This window comes from Chiloscyllium plagiosum, chromosome 2 (assembly GCF_004010195.1).
Source record: "Chiloscyllium plagiosum isolate BGI_BamShark_2017 chromosome 2, ASM401019v2, whole genome shotgun sequence".
Lineage (NCBI taxonomy): Eukaryota > Metazoa > Chordata > Chondrichthyes > Orectolobiformes > Hemiscylliidae > Chiloscyllium > Chiloscyllium plagiosum.
The window spans coordinates 45751991-45768201 of record NC_057711.1 but is presented as its reverse complement, the minus strand read 5'-3'; the positions used below and the strand labels follow the sequence as shown (position 1 = coordinate 45768201).

Genomic DNA, 16211 nt, shown 5'->3' with positions numbered 1-16211 from the left:
TGAGTCAAAATCTTAGAATTCTCTCCTTAAGCAGGAGCAACACCACAGCGAACTTCTCATCACTGCCTTCTGAACAACATTATAGATAGCCAATAAATGGTGACCTGCCATTTATTTCTATATCCCAAAAAAGGCTAATAGTTTAACATGACTATATGTAAAATGAATAGACCAACTGGTTAATCATCCTGATGTACACTAGCACCTCTTTCCCCTGGCCAGTGGAAATTAGCAGTCTCCTGGGGGAACAAATCCGTAATTAATTTAGAATGAAAATCTCACCAAACTGCAATGGAAAGCAAATAAGTTCCAAAAGATGACCTCCTGATTTGCTTCTATAATTTTGTTTTTCTCAGGAGCTCCTCCAGCTCCCTTTGAAATCATTGATATTTTTAAATATATTACCTTCATAATATAAATTGGAATGTTAACTAATGTAGAATTTGTTTTTTATTGGAAGTTAATTTCATTAAAGTTGATGTACTAGTTCTGCTTGTTTAAAGTTTTTGAACATTTTGGAAATACTTTATGGCATTTATGTAATATGTTTTAATTAATGCTTTTATTGCATAAAATTGCTTTCTAATCAATACAAGTCATTGAAGTTTTTTGTGAGGCCTAAACATTACTGCATGATCAGATTTGAATTCAGGCTTGTTTGTAACTTAACTATTCCTCCCCTATTTTGGTCTTTTTTCTGCTCTTTCCTATTCCGTAGGCTGTTCCACCACCTAACTTTGAGATGCCAGTTTCTATCCCAGTGTCCAACCAAAACAGCCTGGTATACAGTAGCCCAGGAAACTCACTGGGCAATCACAACTTAATGCCACTGGGGCATCCTTCTCTGCAGAGGAACAGTATGTCTCCTGGAGTAACACAACGGCCACCAAGTGCAGGAAACGGAGGTAAAATTCACTGTCTTTCGTATTGAGTAAATTTTGCATAAATGCAGTCAGAATTATGTTTCTTAGAAGCTTCAAAATGTGTTCATATAGTTTATATTTCTTCTTAAAAAGAGTGCCCCACGTTTTGTAAGTGATGGGAAAGACCAGCAGAGACAATGTTCTAAGACATTGGTGGTTGTGTTTATTGGCCAATTAATAGCACGCTTAGGTGTATTTCTTTTACTGAAAACCCTAGGTGAAAGGCTGAGGCAAATGATACAGAACATCTTTCTCAAAGTTAAAAAGAGTGAAGGGGAGAAAAATCATGATGGTAAATTAAAATTACTGGAAACATTGAGAAACAATCATGCATTTTAGGCTCACACTCATCATTTAAAATAGAAAATATTTCAGGCAAATAGACAAATTTTAAAGTCAAAGATGTAGTGCTGGAAAAGCACAGTAGGTCAGGCAGCATCCGAGGAGCTAGAGAGTCAACGTTTCAGGCATAAGCCCATTCCTGATGAAGGGGTTATGTCTGAAACATCGACTCTCCTTCTCAGATGCTGCCTGACCTGCTGTGCTTTTCCAGCACTACACTTTTAACTTTGATCTTCAGCATCTGCTGTCCTCACTTTCTCCTAAACAAATTTTAAAAGTAACTAAACTACAGAAATGAAAAAGGAAAGGTGAGAAAAAAAATTGAATGATCTGTAAGTTAAATGGCAATGTTACCAGCAGGAGATAATTGGAAACATAACAAAATCAAGAAACAAAGGACATAAATGCCAACTCTGGAAGTATTCGTTTACAGCTAACGGCAAAGTGAAAAAGAGAGGTGAATAAATATAAACATGAAAATCTTTTAAAGTTTAGCAGACTCCAGGTTTCTTGTAGAAAAGCATGGAGATCAAAATGAATGATCTAGACCAGCCCAATTCACCATTTCCTTTCTTCACTGTAAAAAAGAATTGAGATTATCAAGTAATGAATATCACTGAGAAAATAGACAGGCTGCATCAGGGTGTCGTCTTGCGTTCATCAGAACACAATTATAAGAATACCAAAATCTCAAAGAGAATAAAAATTTGTACTGAATGAATAGCATGGTTGGCAAATTGACTCTGGTTAGTAGAGGGTTTGTCATGGGGAATGCACAAGGGAATAGTTATCTGTTAAACTTTTGTTTAAATTCAAAGAAGGCACTTTGACTCTGGTCAAGGCATTGTCCTGGGGAATGCACAAGGAAATAGTTGTCCATAAAGCTCCTGTTTATTGGAAAAGACACAATACATGGAGACTTTTTTTCCTGTTTTCAAAGAATAGGGTCCTACGTGTGAATATAAGTGGCTTCAAGGATGCGTAATTTCAAGCCTGACTCAGAATTGTATAACAAATGTCATCCATTCACATCGATTATTGAGCACAATGATTTGAGTTTTGCAAGCAATGGATTGATTGAGTATAGTCAGTACTCTACATGTTACAAGCAAGTGAAAGGATACTGGCAGCACAACACTAAAATTCAGACAGCACGTTGCTAATTTGTGTGGTAGGCAGACTATCTTTTAGTTAGACAGTGGACAAAATCAGTTGTATTGTTTCTGTAGTAGCTTCACCTGTTACTCAAATTTTTGAAACACCATGTTCTTCCAAAGTAATTTGCGGTAGACTGGGTACTTTTCAGGACATGAGCTTGCAATGAACAACAATCTGATCATGTTCCCAGGATTGCTTTGGTGTTCCCTTATCTTAGCATCAAGTTTGCACAATGAGCAAATTGTTCAAGTCCTATATATGATGTTGCCATCAAGCCCAAGGAATCCCAATGATTACATGCAACACTTCAACCAATCACCATCCACCTGCCAACCAATCAGCACCCTTTTCTCATGCAGTAAGAATTGTTGTTCCTTTTGGATTTTGGTATTCTTGTAATTTTGTCCTGATGAGTGCAGAATAAAAACTTTAACAGCACATTGTTTTTCAGAAATACTCAAGTTTTATGTTGCCAAGCAACTGGATCTTAATAATTATTATATAACACTCAGCTTTGTTTTTAAAAGCTTGTTGGTTCTTGGAATCACATAAAGATAGGCAAGCTTATAAAATAAATAACATTTAAACAGTTGCTAATCCTGCCTGCAACAAACATTCCAAAATCCTTCATATGCAATAGAATATTGTGTGGTGCAGTCTTTTGTCCTTACATGTGTGAGCACATCTTCCATCTTGCACACATCAGCTGAATGACTAGTTAATACATTTTTTTTGAAGTGTCGAATGTCGGTAGTATGTTATTAGACAGGGCATTGGGAAAGCCATTTTAATACTATTTTCAGATCTTTCACATCTACCATTTCATCTGATGGCTTTGACAGTAGAAAAAAATGACTTGCTTTATTATACTTAAGACTTGATCATGACACATGTGAAGGAGGGTCATATTAATCATCATAGAACATAAAATGAGACAGGGTGTAAAACAATCAACTGATATAATCTATAACTTTTCCACTAATTGGGTTAGGTTAAAAATCTGTTTTATTTTTCACATGAAGTAGTGGTGCTGAGTGAATACTGCACTAATTTTGAAAACAATAGAAATGTGAGTAACTGTAAAACTCTTTACTCAGAGAAGCAGACCATTGTGTTGCTTATTTGTCTTCACATGCTTCTGTTTTTTATCAGTGGAGACAGATGTCTTACATAAACTGTTTTGCTGCCCTCTAGTGCTCTCATTGATTTCAATGGAGGGAAATCATTCTTCTGTCTGTCTATCCATTACTCAAGACAAGGCAGTAACACAACCCCCCCCGGAGTATTAGCTTGTATTTGTAACCTGACAATGAAACTTTAAAAACTGCACTGTTCTGTTATTAAAGTCTTTCTATTTCTATTTATTAAAGTTGTAAATTTCAAATGAGTTACTATTTGCTCAGAGTTCTTGTGAATGCATATTACAAAAAAATATATTTTGACCATGTGACTACAAAGGTGATTACATATTTATATTTGTTTAGGCTAGTCAATACCTTGCGTATTATAGATATCGAAGTAGTGCTTGCTCAGTGCATCATTTGCTTTAAAGCTGTAAGTCATGTCACTCAGCTGTGGCCGAAATTGCGTAGATGTTGTTGACATAATAATTGTATTCTATTAGAATTAGCATCAACTAGGCACTGAATCAGTCTTCATGTCCTGACAAGAGATGCTGAGGATATGTTTAAGAAAGCAAAGACAGAAACATTTCAGCTAATACACTGCATAGCATATGTTGTTCAGGTCTTCCCAATGGAGAGAAGTGCTTATTCAGATGCAGGCATGGTAGACTCAACTTGGTGTTTTCAGTCAAGCTGCTGTTATTTCACACTCTAGTATTCAGCTTGAATATGACAATGTCCAGAATGGACCAACCATCTAAAAGTATTGTAGCCAAAATACAAACTCAATAGCTGTGAATTCTTGATGCTTCTTAACTAACCACCTGACCCCCCACCGATGCCTGTCTTCCATCTACGAGACACAAGTCGGAAGTATGATGGAACACTCTTCACTTGCCTGGATGAGTGCAGCTTCAATAACATTTAAGACGTTTGATAAAATCTATGACAAATCATCTAACTAGATTGGCATCCAATCCACTATATTAGCTTCAAGTTTAACTGCTACCACCACCAGCACAGCCTTGTATATTCTCTAAATGATTCAATCCAGCAATTCACCAAGGCTCCTTCTACAGGACCTTCTAAGTCAACAACATCTGTAAGAACAGTAAGACATGCACTTGCATGAATGAATGCATTAAAAAAAAGTAGAAGTACATACACCAGATTGACTCTATTTGTTCAATAAGGTGGCTCAGCACTAAATATGAAATATTTTGCTTTTAGGAAAGTGCAACATGGGCAATTATTTTTCCCATAATGTTCAGTAAGGTGATGCCATAAACGTTACTGCAATTTCTGCTGGTGCCCTTGTTCTTATGCAAAGGCAAAATCTTTATTTTATGCACATCCAGAGACAGAGAAGTCTATGCAGATTCCATAGAAATGACAGTTTCCCATGCTTGGTGACTTCAGGTGGCATAACATTAACGTCAGCAGCTTCGCTATTGACAAGTGATTCAATAACTTTGCTAATCTACAAGTTTAATCTCCAGATTTACCATGACAGGCATGCTTCCTTTGCTGTTTAGTGCTTCCCCATTGATGGTGTTCTCCCTCAAGTACAATTCAAGGGAGTGTTCCACTTGTCTCTCGAACCGTATATTGCAGTTGGCAATGACCTTCCCTGCATTTGTTTTATTTACCCATCGACTTGTTACCTTCTGATGCCTTCCTACATGTCCCTATCATTCCCTATCTGGACGAATATCTGGCTAAGCTGTAACTAAGTAGTCATTAGTGCACTGCCTAGCAGTTTGATATACATTATTATGAGTGGCCCTTCGTATATTCTCACTCACATCTCTTCTAATTAATGAAAGCAGACCATTTGACTTAATGGTCCTTAACAAAATTCTTAAATGGCTAGACAGGATAGATGCAGGAAGCATCATTCACCTGGCTAAGGAGGGAGAGGTCAAGAACTAGGGGACACTATCAGAATAAGGATTGAGCTGTTTAAGACTTATACACTTAATGGTAAGGTCCGAGGGAGTGTTGCTGAACAAAGAGACCTTGGAGTGCAGGTTCATAGCTCCTTAAAAGTGGAGTCGCAGGTAGATAGGATAGTGAAGAAGGCGTTTGATATGTTTTCCTTTATTGGTCAGAGTATTGAGTACAGGAGTTGGGAGGTCATGTTGCGGCTGTACAGGACATTGGTTAGGCCACTGTTGGAATATTGTGTGCAATTCTGGTCTACTTCCTATCGGAAAGATGTTGTGAAACTTGAACGGGTTCAGAAAAGATTCACAAGGGTGTTGCCAGGCTTGGAGGATTTGAGCTATAGGGAGAGACTGAACAGGCTGGGGCTGTTTTCCCTGGAGCGTTGGAGGCTGAGGGGTGACCTTATAGAGGTTTACAAAACTATGAGGGACATGGATAGGGTAAATAGGCAAAGTCTTTTCCCTAGGATCGGGGAGTCCAGACCTAGAGGACATAGGTTTTGGGTGAGAGGGGAAAGATATAAAAGAGACCTAAGGGGAAATGTTTTCACACACAGGGTGGTATGGGTATAGAATGAGTTGCCAGAAGAAGTGGTGGAGGCTGGTACAATTGCAACATTTAAGAGGCATTTGGATGGGTATATGAATAGGAAGGATTTGTAGGGATATGAGCCGGTTGCTGGCTGGGTGAGACAAGATTGGGTTGGGATATCTGGTTGGCATGGACGAGTTCGACCAAAGGGTCTGTTTCCATGCTGTACATCTCTATGACTCTATGATTGAGAAGAAAAGGAATATCTTTGCGAAGGTGTTAATCCTTTGGAATTCTCTGCCTTAGAGAGTAACGGAAGTACAGTCATTGTGTATATTCAAGATGAGGTCAATAGATTTCTAGACATCAATAGCAAAAAGCATTAGGGAATTAGCATGAAAAAGTGGTACTGAGTTAGATGATTAGCTGTGATCTAGTTGAATGATGGAGCATGCTCGACAGGCAGAATGACCTCCTCCTCCTCCTGTGTTCCATAGAAGTGATGCTCAAATCAGTCAGCATTTTCCCAATCTTGTTCCTATTGGTGCAATTAAATTAAATCTTCAGACAATCGCTGATGGCGCCATGGTGAATGAAATGGTTGGACCCAAAGTTACCATAAGGCTGAGTTGCTGCCACCATCTTAATTTTCAGTTGAGATATACAGGGCTTAATCTGTCTAATTTGGTAGAGAAAAACCACTAGCTAGTCTAATGAAAAGAGGCTTTTATCTTAAACAAGATGTAGTTTATTGCACGTTAACAATTAGGTATGTGATGCTCACCATCTAAGAAGCTTTTTTCTGAAATCAGATCTTGGACTGGAATAAATCTGACAAAGTTTAGTCAACATTCTGACAAAAATTCTGTCCTTTGAGTTCTGATTTCAAAGCTCCATTGGCACAATTTCCCATAAATCTGAAGAGGTCATTTATGAAATTATCGATGGATTTCACTTGGGCATTGAATCTTTCTGTTAAATCTTACCCTTTCATAAATGTTGTTTGTTCCAAGATTAACATTTATGCCAAAAGCTCATGGAACTTCCATCAAATTTATCATCTTTAAAATGTCACCAGCTATAGTCCCAATTCAATACAAAAGTGTGTTCACTGTTCAGCTGCAAATGTAGTGTCATGTTTGGAAAATATTCTGTTTTCTCCAAGACGTCTAGTTTGTGATCTGTCTGGCCTGTCTCTGTACTGAAGACTTATTTCGGCTGGCATTTTCCAAATGTGATTATTTATTCTTCTTGCCTTAAGTTTTATAATTCTGCAGTGCGTCAACAATGCTTTACTGTCTGTGCTTTAAAGTCTTTTTAATCCTGCATTATATCAATGTTGACGTCTACATCTACTGTATCACAACCTTATCAAATTTCCTTATCTTAACTACTTTTAACAGTGCAGTATAGCCGTGCTGCTTCCCTGAAGGGGTTGCATCTAAAATGAAGGATTCCCATCTTCCACAGCCTATTAAATGATCCCCATTCTTCTCATAGCTTTACTGAATGAAGATTCCCATTTGCTTTAACAGCTTCTCCAAAGAAATCTTGGTTTCAGTGACCTTAATATTTTTTTCCTGCCATAACCATGACTTCAGTTAAGGAACGCTCACTCTTATTGTAGTATTACTAGTCTCCTTACATTCTTTTATTGGACCCTACCTGCTTAGGCTTCCAAATTGTCCCCTTTTCACTTTAATTCCTACTTGGCAATGTTTCCAGTGGTGCAACCTCCATTTAAATTACTTACATTGCCCTTGATTTCTCTTATGTAGCTGTGCCTCATGGTGTCCACTTGCTATACAGCAACGCTCACTCAGAGCTGTGAGCTATTAGCTTTCATCTGCCTTTCCTGGCCTGTAAATATGCTATTTTTAAGATATACTCAGTCCCTTCCAAGAATTTCAACATTTTCATGGAACCTCTGATGTCCAGTTACTTTCTGGCTGAAATCTACTTGGTAGCATTTCTACAGTTGATTGGCAAATGATACAACCAGTGATTGAACTGCTAGATCTGATTAGTGTTTCAGATCAATGTAGCTTTTACCTCAAAGTGCTTCTGCACTTCTTTGAAAGTTGAAGACTGGCTATAGTTTCACCCTTGTTTAATCTTGCCATAGATTTGTCTGCGAGGCCATTGGATTATTAGTTCCTACTGATTGTCATTTTTAAAGCTATGACTGGAGATTTCTTCTAATTTTCCTGTAATTTCTTCTGTACAGCAAAACCAAATTCCAGTTTATATCACTGCTTACCATGTGGATAATTAAATTCTGTGGAGGCTGTAGCATTAAGGTTATCCTACCCCTTGCTCAAGCTTTTCCTCTGAATTCTTCCCCTTGCTGGATGTATGCATAATATTCATCTGTCAGTGATCAGTTCTTGGCAAGTCTGGTCTCTTGTAGGGAATCTATGTTAGTATTCAGCCTGTCATGTTCCATAGTGTCCCATATATGGTTTCAATCAGCTACAAGTTATTATCAGTCCTATCAGTGTATGTACGTCCTGACACTGCAGCTTTCAATTTGAAAAATTGGTGTTTTCATTCTTTTCATTTGTTTGCCTGGTGTTTTGAATTCTGTTCACTGGTTGAAGCACCAAGCAGTTATTGAGAAGATGGACCATGGCAGGTCAGCTTTTTATTAACCAGGGTCTGCCTGACTTGAGATGGATGGGAATTGACACAGTGGTCTCTGTCACTATCAAAGATGCATATATTCCATCCACTGCTCTGTTGTTGGAGTTGGAATTGGAGTTGGGCCTGTCACTTGCCACTGGAATCTCCCCTGCTGTATTAATGCTCTGCACTGAAATCAGTGTGTTCTCTCCAGGGCACTCTCCTAAGGTATCCACAAGAGAATCAATTTATCCACCCATAGCGAGGTGTTTGGTTCATGTATGCCAGGGCATGCCTACATGTTGGTGGGCCTAACCACTGCATGTCTGGGAGCTAGTCATCAAGTACCTCTGAAGCTTTAGCCTTGGACCACGAGGGATCCAGATTTCTGGTATCACTATAAGGAAGCATAACAGAGGATTTACAGAAGGAGAGTTAGTGTACTGATGGGGAGCGACTTTTCTATTTGGCTGTGTTTTTGTATTGATGCTAGCTAGTGTAAGTTGAAAATGAGAAGCAAACTAGCATTCAAAAGTGGAAAACATGCTAAATCTCTTTATTCATACATCAGACTTATATCATCAGCCTGTTGGAGACATACCATTTTAACTCTGGCTTTATATTATTAAGTTTCTCTATTAATAGTATTCACCCTAGGTCTGCTGTGTTTTTTTTTCCTGTCATTGTTCCTAATCAAAACGTATGTTTTCAATTTTAGGTGGCCTGTTGGGTGGGGACCTCGCAACAACTGGTGCAGGCACCAGTGCAGGTACAACACTGTTTAATTATCTTAGCACTTAATTCATCTGAAGTTTTGACAGTTTTATTTTTAGCAATTCTGTTTTCAGGGAAATGCATGTAATTAGAATTTGACTTTATGCTTCAGAATACCAAGACATTTGCAGCACGGTAGTATGGTACAACAAAGCCTTGCGCTCTGGGCAGTTAGGGACGGACAATAAATGCTCCTAGCCAGCGATACCCTCAACCTGTGAATTAATTTTTTTAAAAATCCAAATGCACAGCACTGCAAAGAAGCAATAAAAAAAACACCACAGCTTAAGCAGCAAATCATAGCTAAGCAATCCTACAATCAAACAGATCAGATCTCAGCTCTGTAGTCCTGCCACATGCAGTGGTGGTGGACCATTAAACAACTCATTGGAAGAGGAATCTCCACAAATAACCCATCCCCAATGCCCAACACATCAATGCAAAAGACAAGGTTGAAGCATTTCCAGCAATCTTCAGCCAGAAGTGCCGAGCAGATGATCTATCTCGGCCTCCTGCAGTCCCCAGAATCACAGACACCAGTCTTTAGCCAATTCAATTCACTCCATGGGAAATGAAGAAATGGTTGGAGCCATTGAATGCTATAAAGGATATGGGCCCTGACAACATTCTGGCAATAGTACTGAAGACTTGAGCTCCAGAGCTTGCTGCTTCCCTAGCCAGGCTGATCTAGTACAATTATTGCACGAGCATCTACCCAGTAATGTAGAAAGTTGCCCAGGTATGTCCTGTACACATAAAGGAGGACAAATCCTAGAGTGATGGAAGGTGACATCAACAGAGCTAACAACGAGCAAGTCCTCAGAAGTAATCTGCTCACTGATGCCCAGTTTGGGTTCCACCAGGACCATTTACTCCAGACTCAATATAACCTGAGTTCAAATGTGGAGAAAAGAGCTGAATACTAGAGATAAGATGACAGCGACAGCCTTTAACATCAAGGCTGCATTTGAGTGAGTGTGGCATCAAGCAGCCCGAGCAAAACTTGAATCGAAATGTAGCAGGGTCAAACTCTGTCCGTTGGTTGAAATCATACTTGGCACATAGGGAGATGGTTGTGGTTGTTGGAGGTCAGTCATCTCAGCTCCAGGACAGTTTCTGCAGGCATTTCTCAGGGTCGTGTCCGAAGCCCAACCACCACCAGCTGCTTCATCAATGATCTTCCCTCTACCAGAAGGTCAGAAGTGGTGATGTTCACCGATGATTGTGCAATGTTCAGCACCATTCATGACTCCTCATGACTACTGAAGCAGTTCAACATTTTCTGGACAATATCCAGGGTTGGACTGACAAGTGGCAAGTAACTTACATGCGACACAAATGCCAGGCTATGATGATCACCGATAAGAGATAATCTAACAACTACCCCTTTGCATTCAATGGTATTACCTCTCTATCGACATCCTGGGGAGTTACCATTGAATGGAAACTCAACTGGACTCACCACATAAACACACTGGTTATAAAAGCAGGTTGGAGGCTCAGAATACTGCAGCGAGTTACTCACCACCTGACTCCCCAAACCCTGTCCACAATCTACAAGACATAATTCAAAAGCATGGTGGAATATTTCCCACTTACCTGGTGAATAAAGTTACAACAATGCTCAAGAACACCCATCCGGGATAAAGCACTAAACCCATAAGCATTCATTCCTCCATCACCAATGCTCAGTAGTAACAGTGTGTACTGTGTACAAGATGCACTGGTCCTTAGTCAACAAATTCCAAACCCACAACAACTTGTATCTAGAAGGCCAGGGGCAGAAGGTAAACAGGAACATCTTCACCTGCAAGTTCCCTCCAAGCCACTCACCATCCTAACTTGAAAATATTTCACTGTTTCTTCACTGCCACTGGTCAATATCCTCAATTCCTTCCCTGAGAGCATGGTGGATCCAATTACTGAGCATTGACTCCAGCAGTTCAAGAAGGCAGCTCATCACCACTTCCTCAAGGGCAACTAGGGATGGGCAATAAATATTGGCCAGCCAATGATGCCCCCATCCCACAATTGAACTTTTTAAAAAATGGGCTGAAGATTTGAACTCAGTTCTGCTAATTTACTAATCTCAAACATATTGCGAACAGAAACCATTGAATGAAGCACTGTCCCAGAGCTGGCAATTGCCATTCGTTTCTAATGTGGTTCACTTATTTTGATGGAAGAAGATGGCATGTTTTGATGTATGTCATCAGAAATTCTATTGCATATGTGCAAAAGCATTTTTAATCTTTGTTTCATTTTTCTATCATAAATCTCAATCACAGCATTTTCAACATGTTCACAAATCTGGGCATTTTTCCAATGGTGGGAGGGTGGGAACATTGGCAAGACAGCTGACCCTGGGCTATTTTCACATGCCTCCTCTTAACTGGCTCAGGGCAGTGTTGGTAGGCAGCAGAGACAACTTGCATATTTGTGTTCTTGGCTGCATCTAATATGTGCTGGGATGACCAAAAAAGAGAAAAATTTTGATGAGAAAAGTATACCATAAATATCCTTTTACAGTTAAATGTTTGAAATATAAAAGTAATGAACAATGGTGCTATAGGATTTAGAACTGTTTCTGCAATGAAAAGTACAGTAAAATATTTCCATTGTTAAGTTGTATTTCTGCCTAGTCTGTAAACTAGGTGGTGCTTTCTTGCCTTTACCACAAAAGTTCACATGTATTGTCTACAGTTTTGTATCATAGATTATAAAACACAATGAATCACAACCATGAGCCAATAAAAACAATAGGTTTACAAGAGTGTTTTTTGTTAACAAATATTAGCTTAACAAGTCTGTTACATTTTTTCTTCATATAACATGTATTTTGATTAAAGGCCGTGTCAACTTTTGACATTAGGCAATGTATTATGGATTGAAGAGAATTACAATGCTACAAGATGGAGATAAACTCTTATTTTACACAAGCGCCAGCTCAAACTATAAACTTTTTCGCACATTCAGCGTAAACCTACAGTCAGACATAATAAAAAGCTATCTGGAAATGAGTGAAGTCCCTGAAAACATAATTAAAGTTGATTATTAATGTATTGTTTCTCATTAAATATGTATTGGAAAATAACAGCAGTTTAATTTTAAAAATCTAGTGGAATAGCCAAATGAGACTTACTTGTATTGCCTGCAGTGTCAAAGGGCAGAAAGGGCTGTGGGAGTGAATGGTCCTCAGGGGACTTCACTGTCTGCTCTGATGTCACGTTAAGAGAATGTAAAATTTTCAATCAGTCTTGTGTCCACGAGTTTTCAACAGGAAGCATGAAAAGTAATCTTTCTTCTTCATTTGTCTTTTAAAACAGAATGTGCTCAGTACTTGTTATTATTTAGCTTTAAAATTGTTTGACGAGTAAAGTCAAATGAACAGTGCATTTTGTTTGTTAAAAGCAGTTTAGAGAATTTGCTTGTTATGATTAATGGAAATTCTAACATCCATTTTACATTTTATTTAAATTAGTGCTTTATTGCTAATGCCTACTGTATGTTGGCAGTCTGCATTGATAGAACCATTTTCTTTGGCAGAACACCATAGTTTTAACTTGGAAAGTATGTTCTTTTCAGTTATTGGCATGTGATGTGCTAACTCCAATCTTGGTACATTGATTTTAGAAAAGGAAAACCTTATTCATAGTTCTTGTCGACTTTCAATTTATAAAACCAGATAGCATTTTATTTGCCATATTAAAGTCAGCTTTACCAAAAGAAATAGCAGTTTGTGAAGAAATTGATGATTTGAACAAGTTAAAACTTGAAGAATAGGTGAACTGCAAAGACGAAAATAGTATAAAGATAGACTGTTTCATATTTACTATTTTAACAATATATAAATTAGATTCTTAATGTTAGTGAAACAGTGACAAATAACTTAAATAGAATACAAAGGTACTTGGTTCAGCAAATTCAATGCTTTATACATAATTTCCTTTATATTGAATAATTGATTATTTCTCTTATTTCAATTTGTTACAAGTAGCTATCATGAAATCCTTATATATGTGGCAAATAATTTGCCAGCGGACCTCATGATCTTACATCATTGAATTTTATGCTGACAAGTTTATGAAAAAATTAGGCTCGAACCTTGGTATATTTTTTATCATCTGATTGGTCAAATAGTATCACATGATGTAAGCTGTTTGCCAAAGAATTGGTCCGTGATTCCTGTTTTTAAAGGGTTATAGTGGTGTTAAAATAACACATTCATGAGATTAGATCTTTAATTCTTTTTAAGTGTGGGAAACTATAGGGCCTGTTTGGACTATTGTGGTAAAGGATAACCATCTCATTAACTACAAGTCTCTTGTAGTTAATGAGAGAGAGAGTTTATTGCAAATTAACAACTAGTTACAGGTTTCATTGATAGAATAGACATTATTACAGAGACTTAGAGGTGTGACTTCACAGAAAAGATATGTTATTCTACCTTCAAATCCATTGACGTTGTCAAGTAGGTGGTGTTTATGGCATTCCGAAGTTTCGTATCCACAAATAACATTTTGTCAAAGCTTTTTCCAAATATTATTACTATACATTTGTGCAAATAATTTCATTTATCACAACCTTATCTCTCCCCACCCCACCTCCCAACCCACCCCCAAGTCTTTGTGTTTACAAACAGAGGTGATCTGGAGCTTTTATTATTTTTCCAGAGCACATTTTCTTTAAATTTGGAAGTTTATTAATCTCTGGTTTGAATTGCTTCATAATATTCTGAGGTACATAGGATCCTTTTAAATTGGACGATGTTTAAACATTTGTGTTTCCTTTGGAGAGAGCATCTTTCCTGCTGAAACAGACAATTACTTCTTTTCAGTACTAAAAGGGCCTTTAACCTCTTTGAATTCCTTCACAAGATGTCTTTCCTGCTGAAACGGGCAGTTCCTTCCTTGCAATAGAATAGGTTTTTGGACATTGGTCATTCAGAGAAACACAGAAGATCGGAACAGGAGTAAACCATTTGGCCCACCAAGCCTGCTCCGCCTTTCAGTTTGATTATGCTAATTATCAAGTTCAAACCCAATCCTGGCTTCTCCCCATATTCCCTTGAACCCTTTAGTCAGAAGAGTTATATTTACCACCTCCTTGACAGCACATAATGACCTCATTCACTTTCTGTGGTAGTGAATTTCACAGGCACACTGCTCTGGCTGAAGAAATTTCTCCTCATCTCAGTCATGTTATCCTTAAACTATGAGCCATTGTTTAGGATTCTGCCACCATTGGGAAAATCATTCCTGCTCCTAATTTATAGGTTTCTATGAGATCCCACTCATTCGCTTAAACTCCAATGAATACAGTCCTAACTAATTCAATGTTTTCTCATACACTAGTCCTGCCATCCCAGAAATCAATTTGGTGAACTTTTCTGGCACTCTGTAAAGCAAGGACATCCTTCCTCAGATAAGGAGGTCAAAACTGTTCACCATATTCCAGGTGTGGCCTGTCCAATGTCCTGTATAATTACAGCAAGACATCCTTGTTCCTTTATTGAAATCCTTTCACTGTTAAGATCAACAAACTGTCTACCCCACCTGCGCACTTACTTTAAGTGACTGATGCACCAGAACACCCAGATCTCATTAAACATTCCTCTCTCTCAGTTTAACTGTAATAATCTGCCATCCTATTATTGCTACCAAAGTGGACAACTTCACATTTATCCACATAAAACTGCATCAGCCATGCATTTTCCTGCTCATTCAGACTGTCCGAATTATATTGCAACATTTCTCATTCTTGTTACAGCTCACCCTTCCACCCAGCTTTGTGTCGTCTGCAAATTTTGAAATATTACATTATCCCTTCTCAGTGGTGGCCTTCTTTGTTGTATGGATAGCATCTTCAGTTTGTGTCAACAGTTTTGTTTTATTCTCGATCTGCTTGTACGTTTTTGATGAAGCATTTTGAGCTTTTACTTCAACATGTTGATTTGGACTCTTACTTTCAAATATTGCATTATTGGTGATACCAACTTGTTCTCTACCTCAATTCTGTTATTTGAGGATTGCCCTGGCTTGACATGATCTCTGTCAGTTCTTGATGATTCATTCTGGGAAAATAAGGAAGTAAAATATTCTGCTTGAACTCACCTTTTCTAAGTTACCTCAGCACGTAACATCAGCCATGATCATATTGAATGGTGGTGCAGGCTCAAAGGGCAGAATGGCCTACTCCTGCACCTATTGTCTATTGTCTAATCTGTCATATCTATTTGTTCACCATACCTTTGCACAGTGAGTTGCATCAGTTATAGATTTGGCAATTGTAGTCATTCTTTGAAATTCTGACCAGGTTTGTGATGTGAAAATGTACTCATGACATTAAGAATATCCAACTTTATTGAGACACTTGCACCCAGCAAAGTAGTTATCATCAGTTTAGGCTAGACTCAATTCCATACCTAGACATGAAAAAACAGTTTGCTCAGCCATTTCATCATGTTATTGGAATCTATAATTGAGGATAAAGCATCTGAATACTCAAGAGTAATTTGAATTGATTAGAGAGTGACAACGTGGATTTGTAAAGGATAGATCATACCTAATGATTTATAATTGAATGTTTCAAGGAAGTAACTAAAGGACATAGGATAAGATTATGGATGTAGATTATATGAACATGTAGAAACAATTTGGAATGATTCAACACAATAGGCAGTTAATTAAAATTAAAGATCATGGAAATAAAGACATATTTGAGAATTGTTTTATTGTCTTGCTTTCATCGGGACATTTGTGAGGCATGCAAATGTAAAGGGACACTTATA

The 16211-nt window shown here is 38.0% G+C and overlaps 1 protein-coding gene across 11 annotated transcripts in view; it reads left to right on the top strand.

The window, feature by feature from the left end:
• Positions 1-16211, top strand: part of mef2cb (myocyte enhancer factor 2cb) — a 239047-nt gene that overhangs the window by 189977 nt on the left and 32859 nt on the right. For all 11 annotated transcript variants that reach the window (XM_043708960.1, XM_043708885.1, XM_043708890.1 and 8 more), the window contains 2 exons: positions 719-905; positions 9366-9416. In XM_043708960.1, the coding sequence (XP_043564895.1) occupies positions 719-905; positions 9366-9416 (238 nt within the window). The remainder of the gene's footprint in view (positions 1-718; positions 906-9365; positions 9417-16211) is intronic.